The sequence below is a fragment of the Plasmopara halstedii genome (genome assembly GCF_900000015.1).
Source record: "Plasmopara halstedii genome assembly, contig: Scaffold_3060, whole genome shotgun sequence".
Classification (NCBI taxonomy): domain Eukaryota; phylum Oomycota; class Peronosporomycetes; order Peronosporales; family Peronosporaceae; genus Plasmopara; species Plasmopara halstedii.
In genome coordinates, this window is record NW_020189964.1 from 55,774 (window position 1) to 69,306 (window position 13,533).

Consider the following 13,533-nt stretch of genomic DNA (forward strand, 5'->3'; position numbering starts at 1 on the left):
TTACATTTCTATACAAGAAAAATCAGTACGAGTGTAGTGGATCGCAATCCGCCATCTCCAAGAGTACTTAAAATCTAAACCAAGGTAAGACGCTCTTCTGAAACTGTGGTTAATTGTTTTAGTCGCGGCAGAGCCGCCGATATCTAAAACCTTACGTTTTCCTGATTAATATAGTAATACCTTATTAAATCGAAAGACTTAATTGATATGCATGAGCACTGATAGCGCGGCCACGTAGTGGCTTCTTGTTACGGCGTAGCCACACCATTTTTACACCAAATTGTGTAAACCACACGTGTTTACAGTCACACCATGTTGTGTGACCCACGCATTAGTATAAGATGCGCCCCGTGCAGAAGAAGAAGGGCGCCCTCGGAACCAGCTAGGCTGGAAGTTTTTCGTGTCATAGACACGGGACTCATTGAGCGGAGAATGTATAAGGATATTCTTTAGGAGGTAACGGTGTCTCAGACACGCCAGACTTGTGTGAGGCGACAGTAAGACGCGAATTGTGGGTATTCACAAGTTTGATGGGGGAGGGTGTAACGCAATGGTGTGACTACAACATAACAAGAACCCACTACGTGGCAGGACTGCCAGTAGTAATGCATATTAATTATGTCTTACTATATTAATTAGGAAATTAATATTGGCGGCTCTGTCGCAACTAAAACAATTATATAAAGCTTCAATTTTGAACGGAAGGGCGTTTCTACTCTGGATAAGGGTTTTAAGTACTTTCGAGGTAGCGGATCGCGATCCGCTAAACTCGTACTGGTTCTTGTAAAGAACGTAAGGTTGGTGACCTTAGCTTAGCTATCCTAAACAAAGAGCTACGGCAGCCTAGCTGCACTTGGTAGCACTCGTAGTCAATCTACGCCTGGGTCATTACGACTGAACCTCGGTAAACGTTTGAGCAGTACTCCTTTTAGCCCCAGGGCATGCAGGACGGGCTTGGTAAGCTAATGTCCCTGCTTGGCCCTGAGGGTATAACACATTTTATTTCTCAAGGTCCCGAAGCGATAAACGCGCGCCTAGAGGCGTTCTTAATAATGAAAATGCTCTGCTAGAGCACCTATAGCAGAAGCTGTCAGCGTCGACTGCGTCCATGATGCCATCGTCGACGACGGATGACTCTGTCCGACCCAGGCCGCTCGTGGTCAGCGTTACGACCTTCGAGAGTAAGGATGGAAGAGTTTTCTGCTCTGGATAAGAGAGGCCGAGATGGCTATGGCATCCGCCATGCTTCACAAGCGACAGCGCGTGGTGCCAGCTATCTCCAAGCTCGGGGGTCGAGCGCCAGAATGGGCACTAACATGCGGTTCTTCGGTTGAAGCAGCGTTCCCCTCCTGGAAGGAGCTAAAGAGTCAGCTCTTGCGAGAGCGCTCACCGCCTAACCAGGCATATCGTGTGCGATCGCATTTCCTTGCCGCTCGACAGGGAAAGAAGGAGTTGGTGGACTTTGTCAAAGAGTTGAGAGCTCTCATTGTCGGGATGACAGCCGAATCTCTTCCCGAAGCGGTCGCAGTGACCGTCCTTGTGGAGGGCCTCCGCACCAGCGCGGCTAGAATGAAAGTCTTCCGGGCGCATCCGTCTTCTTTTGAAGAAGCTGTGAACGTGGCATTGAATGCCGAATTCATCTTTAAGTCGGCACGACTTGATTGGAATGCACATCGTCGAGCGAACCCGAGCCAATAGATCTCAGCTATGCTGAGAAAGAAGAAAGAGATCTCCGATCTGCCGAGCAGCGTTTAAATACTCGACGGTGTTTGTCTGTGGAGTCACCCGTCATCTTCGGACCAGTTGTCCTATGCGCAAGGTGCGTGGACTGACGTCCCGCTTCTTATCAGTCTATCGCGGTGAATGAGAACACCCAGTAGGCGCGGGGCGGGGCGAATTACTGAGGAAGACCTGAGTTTTGTTGAGCCTTTATAAGGTATGGGTCAGCAGGGACCAGCCCCGAATAACTCTGTGCTCTTGAACACGGAGCGTGTATGCAAGCCGAGCTTGCTGGTCGTAAAAGCGACCGTGGGCTTTGAGAAGCCAGGGAAAACCCTATCCGACTCCGAGGCGTTGGGTAATTATGCTCGAAGTTTCACGATGGAAGGAATTCAGATGTATGCTGAGGCGCTAATAGCCCGGTTGAATGAAACCGTCATTATTCGCTCAGCGACGGGAACATGTGTCACGGTGCCGAGGGTCCTAGTGGACCTCGGTGTCAACGCATAGTCTTACACTTGGATGCAAGGTATGACCTGATTCTTGGTATGGCAAGGTTGGAACACCATCAGCCATGGATTGATTGGAGGTCGAAGACCTTGGGCTATGCGCACGTCTCCTAGCGGAGCTTTGGTGAGTCATGGACCCACCTCTGCTAGGAAGCAGAAGTGCTATTGGCGCGGGCACTGGACTGGGATGGTCAATGTGCTGAATATCGGAGTATCCAAGCTGTACACCAAGGTGTATTTGGCAAGGGACCCGATCATGTATCGCGGGTTGAACGTGGATTGGCACGTAGCCCACTGGGCACTGCTTAAATATCAAAGCAGTTGCTGTATGCCAAGAGTGGCATGGTCGGATGAGGTCTGAGGCATCGAAGGCGAGGCCCAAGTGATGCGCGTGGAGTGGCACGTAAACCACTGAGCACTGCTCACTTTACGAAGAATTTGCTGCATGCCAAGAGTGGTATGTTCGGACGAGGCCCGAGGCATCAAGGATACGACATTTCTGATGTGCGTGGAGTGGAACGCTATCCATTGAACAAAGATTGCGGAAATAGCAGCTCTTCGTCGGATGTTGTTCATAAAATTAAGGTTCCGATGGAGCAGGGGGTGGGGACACTGGGCGATGCCGAGTGCGTGTTCCCACTGGTCTCGATGAGACGTAGATTCTTCATGTAGAGGAGACGGCGATGCCGTATTCTATCGGCAAGACGCAGAATGTTGACCCTGACCAAGGGTGTGGCTACCGTAGACGATAGAGCTCAGCTATATACGTATGACAGGAGAGGAAGACGTCGACGTCACCCTCGAGGCTATACCCACGGTGGATGCTCTTCTTGAGCAAGATGAGATGCCTTTCGAAGAATTTAATGGTGCCTAGAAGGCAAGCAATTTAGCCGAGGTGGTCATTATACGACCGAACGAGGATATTTACTCATCGTTGTTTATGGATGTAGCTGTCCAGGGGGACAGTACGAGGGTGCTGAACGCACGAAGTAGATCGTCGATCCTGAAGGATTCCTCGGATTCGTACTACCCTTTGGTAAAGAAATTGCACGACGTCGTCTCCGAAGACCCGCCGTCGGCCCTACCTCCGGCCCGAGGTGTGCGTCATGAGATCGACCAGGTTCCGGGAACCTACTACTGTGTAACACGTCAGTGGCCCTGCCCAAGGAGCAGCGTGATGTCATTGACACCTTTTTCCGTGCGAAGCACGACGCAAGAATGTTGCATGAGAGTACGTCTCCCCAGTTGATTCCCAGATTTTGTGTCCGGAAGCTGAACAGCCAGTGGCGTATCGTTCGCGCGTATCATAACCTAAACACTGCCACCTTTCCGGCGCAGACGCCGTTTTTTAGAAAGGCTGTTCTCCAGAACAATGTGGCTGGCTGTACAAAGTACAGTGCACTCGACTTAGTACATCTTCGTCCACAATCGTGCGGGCACGGGAGGACAGATATCCTAGCCAACTACTTGCACACGTAAAGCACAAACTATGCGGAAATGGTATGGCCATTGTTGAATCTTCTGAAAAAGGATACGAAATGGTGCTGAGACAACGAGCATCGGGAGGCATTGTGACAGGGTCAGAGACAGCTTCCTTCATGCACCAATACTGGCGTTGCCAGACCCTGATCGTCTTTTTAGTGTAGTCTGTGACGCTTCAAACTTTGCCATCGGCTGTGCACTGCTGCAATCAGAAGCCGGGGGGTGAGATCGGACGATCGCGTTCGATTCTCGCCAGCTTAAGGCTGAGAAGAGGAAATACCCAGTTCACGACAAGAATTTTTTGCGATGAAGCATGCACTTGCCAAGTTCCGGCTGCACCTGCTGGCTCAAAGCGGTTTGTGATCTACACAGTCATGCGTCATTACGCACTGCGACTCAGTCGCCTCATCTCTCCCATAGGATGGCCAGGTGGCTCTCCTTTGTCGCCGGATATAACTTCGAGGTAAAGTATAAGCTAGGAAAGCAGCATTCTTTGGCTGATGCGTTGTCACGCAGATCCGCGCCGCATACACGGGTGATGTTATGTGTGTAGCGCTGCTACAGGTTCTTGAGAGCAAGAAGTTTGGAAACTCGGACAAGAAATTGTCAGCGCTTTTGCGTGCACATTTACACCGACATTCGCTGAGTATACTGTATTATAGCTCTGATTAGACGCATACGCCACGAATTGTGGTTTCTCCCAATGACGATTTAAAATACCGTATCCTCTGTGAGGCTAACGAAACCCCTCAGTGGTCATCTCGGTCGTGAGAAGACGTACAGCTCTATGAGTCGCCACTACTGGTGGCCCAAGCTGTACAAATCGACGAGCATATATGTGCGCACGTGTCAGACGTGTCGGAGGTTAAAAGACGCTCCGAATGCGGCGGCGCCGCTAGCCAGTTTACCGGTACCTTCAGGGTGTTGGCGGTCCATGAGTATGGACTTTGTGTTTGGTCTGTCGAAGGACTCGGCGAGCAACACGAGTGCGGTGGTCTTTTTGGGCCGTTTGAGTAAGACGACTTATCGTGCGGTAGTGCCGAACACCATCGACGGTATGGTTACAGCGACGCTGTTTACCGATCGTGTCTTTCGACAACATGGACCCCCGGAGTCAATTGGCTTTGATCGAGACACACGCTTCACTGGAAAGTTTTGGTCTACAATCTGCTGGGTACTAAGCACCAAGTTGACTATGTCAACAGCAGACTATCCGCAGACTGACGGTAAAATTGAGCGCGTGAATCGCGTCGTTGAGCGCGTCTGCGCTGATACGCCGAAGCGCTGGAGCGCCATGCTGCCACTCGTAGAGTTTGCTCTGAACAACGCAGATCATTCATCTACCTACACGCCGTTGTACGTAAACGGGCGTGTGAATCCTTCGTCCCGCGAACGCCGCCATTCCATGACTCAGGGTTTGGTGGGGGAGTTATAGTCGAACGGCTAGCTGATGCCAGCTTCATCACTGTCCGTAAAGAAGTCGATGACTTCCTGTCTACCAGACTGCGTGTCCTACGACGCGTTCGCGACGCGATGGATGAAAGCCAAGACATGCAAAAAGAAAAAATATGCAGACGGAAGAAGCATAGGAAATGTAGAAAACATTGAGGTCGAAGACCTGGTTTAATTAAATGCTAAAATCCTTTCTGCACATGCAGTGTCTGCTGTCCATATGACAAAGCTCCATCCACAATTATTTATACCTTTTAAGGTCGTAGCCAAGCGAGGCCTTGCGTATACGCTAAACCGTCCGCGAAGGCCCGGTGTTTTATGTGGGCTTGCTTAAGCTGTACCGGAATCCGGCGCAAGTAAACACGGAAGCGTTGACTAGGAACAGTGCCCAAGAAGCGCTCGGCCACCCAGAAGCTGAACCAGCAACTAGTTCTGAAGACAGAGTGCAATAATTTCGGTTTTTCAGCGGCGCAAGACGCTCCACCGTCGCTCAAAATAAACTATTCGTCTGCTCGACGACTAAGAGCCGCTCTTACAGAGCACGATAATTCGCAACGTGAGGAGGTCGGTGCACTAAGGCTCCAGACTCTCGAGGTCTTCCGCACAGCGATAGGCGGCCGCTCAGAATCCGTGGGAGTTTGAAGTGCCACTGCCCAGACGTCGTTGACGCTTATGAACAGAAGGATCATGACGCTTCGCGTCGTTGCGCGCTTCTCAGCGGTAGTCCAGGAAGCCAAAGAGCCATGAGCTGAGTCAAGCTATGGCTCTGAACTGCTGTGGTCGTAGATGCACCCATGCGAGAAACCACAGAGCTCGCGGGAGCGTGATGAATTTTTCCACGTGTCGCAGGGCGACAATACACATGAAGTCGGCGTTGCGCTTGAGTTTGGCAATGTCAAATTGAAGGTGGCGTTTTGCGCGCACATCCACTCCCTTGTGGCTCCGCTATAAGGTAGACAGCGAGGAAAGTTTGCGGTGCCGCTGCTCCCATCGCTCAAAGAGCCATTCATTATCTGCAGCGGTTTCGCCAGGGGCGAGCACCCCAGGAATAGTTTGCATTGCGGGTACAGAAGTGCTTCCGTTTTGAGCGAAGTCGAGCGCGGTACCAATCTATTGGGATTTCTTGAGGTACCAAGAAGCAAGCTCGGAGAGCTTTCTTGCTGGTCAAGCACAGCGCCTAAAGCCCGACTATGTAGACGCCTAACGATCGAGTGATCGCGTCTTTTGCTTCAGTAGCGGGATCCGCCGAGGGAAGCCGATTCCACACGAAGGTCTAGGACCGAACGTGGATACGTGCTTATGAGAGCCGCCCTGTAGGCAGCCTCCTACTGCTGCTTCTGTGCCTCGTCGAAGCAATTGGTAGTTATACCACTTCCCCGTAAGTCGAGAGATTAGTAAATGGACACGGTGTTCGCGAGGATTGAGCAGGGCTCGCGTCGCGCCGTTATCGCACCTCGCCCTTCTCTTCTTCCCATCCTAGGAGAGAAGTATCCGACTCGTAGTTGACTTCCTTCAAATCCTCGACGAGGAAATCCGCCGCCCGTGGTGGGCGCGGTGTGTGATACCCGATTGTCGAGGGCTTGGGATGTGCTCCCCGTGAAGCTGCAGACGTACTGTCCGGAATTGCACAGCAGACAGGAGACGAAGTAGGGCTCTGCCCGCTGGCGCCCTCGGAACCTGCTAGGCTGGGTGTTTTTCGTGCCATATACACAGGGTTCGTTGAGCGTAGAATGTTCAAAGATGTTCTGAAAGACCTGCATTTTGCCAGTTTACCTGCATGCTAACACAATTATGGGATGTGACATCAGTCTCTAATTCTTACCGTATTTACGCTTGACACATACAATGCCTCCCGAATCGATGTTTAGCTGTCGGGCATATTGTCGTGGATGTCATTGAGGTATATAGGAGACTTGAGATTTTAAGTACGACAATTTTTTGTATGGTGCACAAATGGAAGGATTTCGATGGCGCACGAAGTAATAAAACAGCTGACGAATAATACATACTTTACTTATATACGCCATTAAAAAAGACAGGAGCTACATTTAAGCTTTAAGAAAGGGTGTAATTCTATAAGCTGCATATTACTTTGTTGAACTGAGTTTTTATTTCTCCAATATTTTCTTGCTATTTGCCCTATTTCCACAATTTTTAATAATTATAATGGCTAAGGTAATAATTGCACAGCAGAATTATGACAATCAGGCCATAAAAGTAACAAATCAGCCCATTTTCAGTAAATCACCCCCTATTGGCCATCGAACATTGACTGAAATTTGACTTCAGAAGGGACACATGCAGACCATATGCAAACGATACAGCATTTCATCAGGTTTTATTAAAAGTTCCTAAAAGGATTCAGTCCAGATCTTGACATGCATATCCCAGATATGACGTGAGTCTGATTGATGCCTTTTTTTCGAAAACTGGAACTAATAAATATTTTGTAATGATCATCTTCTCGAGCTGACCAACGATTGGCTCTGAGCTATATCCAGGCATCTATGTCGACGAAAACGAATTAGAGCTTTGATGCAGTGCCCTTCCCATGAATATTATTCTATGCACAGCGCCTGATTAGTCTTGAATATGGGACACACGTATAGCTCTTCATCAAAGACCTACCCATCGGTGACCGTGTCTAACTGTGGCATAAAAACGCCTATCGACCCTTGGAAAGATGCTCTCACAAGCCTGTTGGATTGAGTTGGTGTATGAAATTAACAATCGGATTTCTGCCGATGATCTATCTGTTTGTTCGTCCTTGATCTTGCCGAGTTACCAAGCTCAAAGTGGTATAATTTCTTAAAAAAAACTCATGACTCAATGCTGGCATTGTGGTGACATCAAGACCATGTAAAGTCTCATCGTGATGTATGCAGCCACTTCCTACACTATACAGCAGCGGTAAATGTGATCTAGTTTGCTTGGTGGGCAACTTCTTCCTTCTCTTATCGCGGTCGAGTGTTTAATGGCGTTCCTTCAGATAATGGCATTCAAGTTTGGTTTAGAAACGTGGATGGCAGCAGAGATGTCATGTTTTTGCGAATGTGATTACTTCGATCTGGAGCATCTGCACTCAGTGCCGACTATATGATCCATGACTTTTTACTTACTGTGAGTCAGCAACAATGCCGTCGTAGTGTCACAGCATTGACCGCTACAATCACGTACAAGCGCTACGCGCACTTTTTGTAAAAGCGAATGTTGCAACGCTTAACACGATTATTCAAGTCAAATATCCATTGAATGAATTTTACATTGGCTATATCTCGTAGTGTCGAAAAATTAATGCAGCGCGAAGCGATAGTGTTGTCAATGTGCTACTATGTCACAGCGCTTTTTTAACGTTGACTCTTTTTGATACTGACATGAGCTGTTTGAGGTCGTGAATCGCTTATCAAAGTGTACGAGTGCGCAGCACTCGATTGGTCGGTTTAAGCTGCTTGCGTATACATGTCCCTCCCTATCTTGTCACAAATTTGTTTGAGTCACGTTGCACACCAAACGACTCGGTTTTCCATAAAAGACCGTTCGCTGGTTGCGACATCGGACTTTACTGGTTCCTCTATTGCTGCAATCCGCTGAGCTCGGAGTTATCGACTTTGACGTAGTATGGTCTTGCTGGAGGCAAGTCCGGGATATTTTGATATTGCCAATGCACACGGCGGAGACTCGGCTTGCTAATATGGTACTTTGTCACGTTAACGAATGCGCAAACGTTGAGCTGACAGCTGTACACCAGGCAGTGTGTCGTTGCCTAGCCATGTGGCAAAGCGCCACACGGATGCTTGCATCAATTGGTTTGGCTTGCCTGTAACGTCCGCCATTTACTGTATCATCCGAAGAGAAGCAGACTCACCGAATTTCTCAGAGTTATGTCGTGGTGATGCATTAATGCTACTGTTAGAATTAAATGCGAAATTATGACTTGACTTTTGAACTTTTGGCGACAATGGCTGTCGAGTTCCAACACTAAGTGTTGCAGTAGCAAGACGACGGAGTGAGATTAAGTGCATAGGAAGCAGCTGTCAGGGTCAGGACAACTAATAATGTCAAATGTACAGTGGGATCAAAAAATTGAGGGCATAGATGTAGCAAAGTAATCGATGTGATTCGCGCTGTGGCAAAACTATACACTCCTACTTATCGTGACGCAATTGCTTTAGAGCGTCTCGCAGTCGGGATCTATCGGCACGAGATTGCCAGCACCTTTATACGTCTCGATAATCGTGGCTTGTTCACACAGGATAAGACGGTCTCGATTTGTGCCATGCTCGGCCAGTTTGCGCCAGCGAGCGTAGTCCTCTGGATTGCGCTTGTCGCCGTGTGCATCTTCAGGATGCTCCCAATGGCCTTTGGAGAAACCAATCATGGTTGTTATCTTCTGCTCCATCATATCATACACAAGTGACACAATTGTGCCAGTCTCTTCGAGCCAATTGCATTGCCACAACTCCCCAGGACGAATGCATTGGAAAGACACGGTCTGGTAATTTAGACGGCCAGCCATCGGACCGCCTTGAATTGAATATACAATACGCTTGTCCGAGAAAAACCACATTTCGTAGCGCCACTTCTGAGGCTGACCGTCAGAATCCTCAGCATCATAATCGTATACCAAGTGAAGGTCACGAATGTCTTCATCAAAAGAAGGGTGTAACGGAGTGTTGGTGTGATATCCTGGAACTGTGATTGTCATTCTTGCACACTTTGATGAATTAAATTATGAGTTAGATGGCGAAACGAGAAATGCTTGACACGCGGCGTGGCAGAATTAACGCATTTGTGATTCCTATACATCTTGACCAATCCGGTTTTGCTGGTATTTGTCTTGAATGTACTGTATAATCGACACACTGTTGTTAACCATCCGTACCCAGCAGCTGCTTAAAGTATAATGGACGAACTAGCTGGATATCAAACCATGCGGACAAGTCTCAGTGCAGAAACATGTATCTAAACACACACCGACAGCCACCTTTTTAACTGGCTCGTGATGAGGCTTTTAGAGTAATTCGACCAATCATTATGTAGAATTATATTATCTGTCTAATTCAAATATGGCAGCCAAGTTTACCATGGTCAACACCTCGGGACTATTCGATCCAGCGGCCCATGTGGAAGCTTCGGACCGAATGCAGAATGCAATGGAAGAGCTGAAGTTGAAGAATGAACAGCAGGAGACAATTCGTGCACAACAGAAGGATAAACAGGAGAAGGAGGAGAAGCAGCGCATAAAAGGAATCGAAGAGGCGCTGGCTGCCAAAGCTGCAGAGCAGAAAACTGATCGCTCATATGTTAGAGATAAACAACTGAAAGAGATAAGTGATTCGGATGACGAGGAAATGTTGAACCAATTAGATGATGATCCTGAGCTTGAACGGTCAGTAGTGTGGTGAGATAGCTTGAGTTGCTGTAGCACTGTAACACTGATGTTGCTTTTTGTGAAGAATACGCACTGCCAGGTTAAAGCAACTGAAAAATGAATACGAAGAGCAACAAATTTTATTAGCAAAAGGACATGGCGAATTTCGCGAGATTAGTCAGGACGAATTTTTAAAGGAAGTGACGAGCAGTCCGTTGGTAGCTGTGCACTTTTACCATCGCGACTTCGAACGCTGCAAGATTATGGACATGCATTTGGCTAAGTTAGCACGCAGTCACATCGAATGCAAATTTTTAAAGCTTGATGCGGAAAAAGCTCCGTTTTTCGCTAAAAAGCTCATGATTCGAGTTTTGCCATCAATTGTGTGTTTTAGGGATGGCGTGGCGTTCTCCGAGCGAATTATTGGATTTGAGGGATTAACATCAGACGACGAAAAAGCTGAAGCTTCGAATTTTGGGAGTCGAAAGACTGCACATGCAAATGACAACTTTCCTACCGCTGCCGTACGATTGATGCGTTTTCTGCCTCTTTTGATGTTGCTATAATATTAATTCCGTGACTTTGTCATTGCAGCTTGCTCGCAAGATGGTGGAAATCGGCGTCATTCGAGAAAAAGACAGTGCCGGTAGCGAATAACATTTCTCTCTTCTTCTGCAGCGGCAACAAGACGCATTTACCTACATAATGCCTCACATGTAGCGCTGTGCATCGCTTAAAAAGCAGTAAATTGGATTTCTTGTATTCGTCTTTCTTCTTTCTAATTGGTCGAGAATGAAAAAATATCTCAGTACAGCCTGATAATGTCTCATTTATAAACTTGCGTCAAAACGACGCCGGCAATTAGCCGTACACGGCCACCCACACTCACTATCCTAGCACAACTAACAGCAGCAGGTAACGTCTCGCAGTTTTTGCTGCTAATTTCAGCCTTTCTAAATCATACCATCCACTCTCTGCTTCAGATGAACATTGGCGCCAGTAGCTCGTCAAACCGCCGACGAGTGTCTCGGCCACCTTCAGCTAGGATGGACGCTCGGTATAGTGACCGAAATGCGCCATTAGCAGTCGCTGTGGCCGTTCCTTCACACCAGAGTCCGTTTGAGAAGCTCAATACGTTGAAATTGCTCCTTGATTGCGGCCATTTGACCGCTGACGAATATCAAGAGCGCAAGACACAAATTATAAACGAAATGACGGGCACATCAACTGAGTGGAAGAAAACTTCGCCACGATCTAGAAGATCAGGATCAAATGAGAATTCAGCACTTCAGCCACTTCTGAAGACTGTGGTGCCACATGGCCCTCCAGATTTTTCGAGGATCAGAAAAGAACGTGCAGATAAATTAAGTTTTGATGTGGACACACTGGAGTGGCATTCGACGCCAGTTAGAATAAAATTGGATTTGGTGCCATTTGCCACAGGACAACTTAGAAGTGCGTACTATTTACAGGTGTGCTATGTGATTTTCATGTTTTATTTGTGGGTCAATCTAATTATTTGATTTATTGGAGCAGGAAGTTGGTGCAGATGAAAGTCCGTCACGATTACTCGTAGCCAAAGTCAGTATACGTCCAGCTGAGCCTAGCACTTATCTCAGTGACGTAGAAATGCAAGCAGTTTGTGCACATTATGCCGCACTGTACAATGAGCATGAGCCTCCATTAAAAGTGTGTTATGCTAGATCATGGTTGCTTAAGCTGAGGGATCGAGAGAGTGGAACGCTCGTATGTTCAGTAGAAGAATTTCTACCTGGGGCGTATGTAAAATATAGCAATAACAGTGGATATGTGGGTCGGGAGACGAGCACGACTGAAGAACGAGAACGTAATACACCTCAAGCCTTTTCACACTTTACGTTTGTGGCATCAGATTTCCGATTAATGATAGTCGATATACAAGGAGTTGCTGATAGTTATACTGATCCTCAGATTCATTCCGCTGATGGACGAGGTTTTGGGGTTGGAAATCTCGGGACGTTTGGAATGGAGAAGTTTCTCGAAAGTCATCGATGCAATGAAGTGTGTCGATGGTTGGGACTTCGAAGTATCAATGAACAATACAAACCTGGTGGTACCGCGGCACCCCGGTATGAGATGCCATTTGGCGGAGCCATCAAAAAGTCTACAAATCGGATTACAGAGGAACGCAATACTTTCTCGACATCGGTCACTGTAAGTGAAGCCTTTGGAGATACAGCAAGTGCCGATTGGACAGAAAGAGAAGGTGGAGAGGAGGAAGAAGATGAGGATGATGAGGATTTGGGCGAGCAATCGGACTCGACATCTTATGCAACAGACTCATCGCCTGCTATGGCAGGGATCCACTTACGATATCCAAAGTCGATTCAACAAAAGCGAATGCCATCTTCTGCACCACGATTAAGATCAAAGGACCGTGAATCTAGTCGGCGATTTCGTCTTACTGCAAATATTGGTCAAGGTGGGCTTGTTTCTGGAAAATTTGAGGCGGAAAGTGGAGGGGTATGGATAGGCTTGCTTCGAAGATTGTGCTGTGGATGTGCCTAACGTTGGAATGTAGAGTGCCTCTGATCGTATATTGTTGCATAAACGGACACATATCAAGTTTAAGGGGAATCAGTGTAGTTTATTTGAGAGGTCAGTTATTGTAATGATGTTGCATTTCACAGAATTGTGCATAAATATTGATGTAGATTTTCTAATCTAAGAAATTAAGTTATTCTTATTCCCAATGTAGTATTTCTAACTTATCTACTTCAATAGAAGCTAAGTGATCATCATTATGAACATTGCTCAATATTAAAAACACTTTTCTTTATTTGCCGTTCTGTCTAATCAAGCTCTAGCCTATACTCCCACCTTACTATGTCTCGATGCCTATCCTCGACTCTGAGTCTGAGGACCACCCCACCAAAGCAGTGCAACAATCACAATAGCTACAATAGTGTAACGGGGTCACATGAGAGTGACCCGTCACTCTCCCAAGGGAGCTGTGGTGTG

General features: G+C 47.5%; 4 protein-coding genes across 4 annotated transcripts; 2 read left to right on the plus strand and 2 right to left on the minus strand.

Moving 5' to 3' along the window:
* Window positions 1-7,811: 7,811 nt before the first annotated feature.
* On the minus strand, window positions 7,812-9,330 carry PHALS_15168 (uncharacterized protein). The gene has a single exon (XM_036407221.1). The coding sequence runs from the start codon at window positions 9,182-9,184 to the stop codon at window positions 8,996-8,998; it is 189 nt and encodes a 62-aa protein (XP_036263466.1). The 5' UTR covers window positions 9,185-9,330; the 3' UTR covers window positions 7,812-8,995.
* Window positions 9,331-9,867, minus strand: PHALS_06530 (phenol acid; the record flags this gene model as incomplete). Its single annotated transcript, XM_024719829.1, has 1 exon — window positions 9,331-9,867. One exon carries the CDS (start codon window positions 9,865-9,867, stop codon window positions 9,331-9,333), a length of 537 nt encoding a protein of 178 aa, XP_024585089.1.
* A 361-nt stretch (window positions 9,868-10,228) lies between these two features.
* PHALS_06531 (thioredoxin-like protein) lies at window positions 10,229-11,190 on the plus strand (the record flags this gene model as incomplete). Its single annotated transcript, XM_024719830.1, has 3 exons — window positions 10,229-10,551; window positions 10,619-11,057; window positions 11,128-11,190. 3 exons carry the CDS (start codon window positions 10,229-10,231, stop codon window positions 11,188-11,190), a joined length of 825 nt encoding a protein of 274 aa, XP_024585090.1.
* A 326-nt stretch (window positions 11,191-11,516) lies between these two features.
* On the plus strand, window positions 11,517-13,080 carry PHALS_06532 (alpha kinase; the record flags this gene model as incomplete). The annotated part of the gene is made up of 3 exons (XM_024719831.1): window positions 11,517-12,005; window positions 12,070-12,726; window positions 12,823-13,080. The coding sequence occupies 3 exons, from the start codon at window positions 11,517-11,519 to the stop codon at window positions 13,078-13,080; spliced, it is 1,404 nt and encodes a 467-aa protein (XP_024585091.1).
* Between the last annotated feature and the right edge of the window lie 453 nt (window positions 13,081-13,533).

Coding starts and splice junctions, on each gene's coding strand:
- PHALS_15168 (XM_036407221.1), bottom strand. CDS start 9,184: ATGCACTTAATCTCACTCCGTCGTCTTGCTACTGCAACACTTAGTGTT.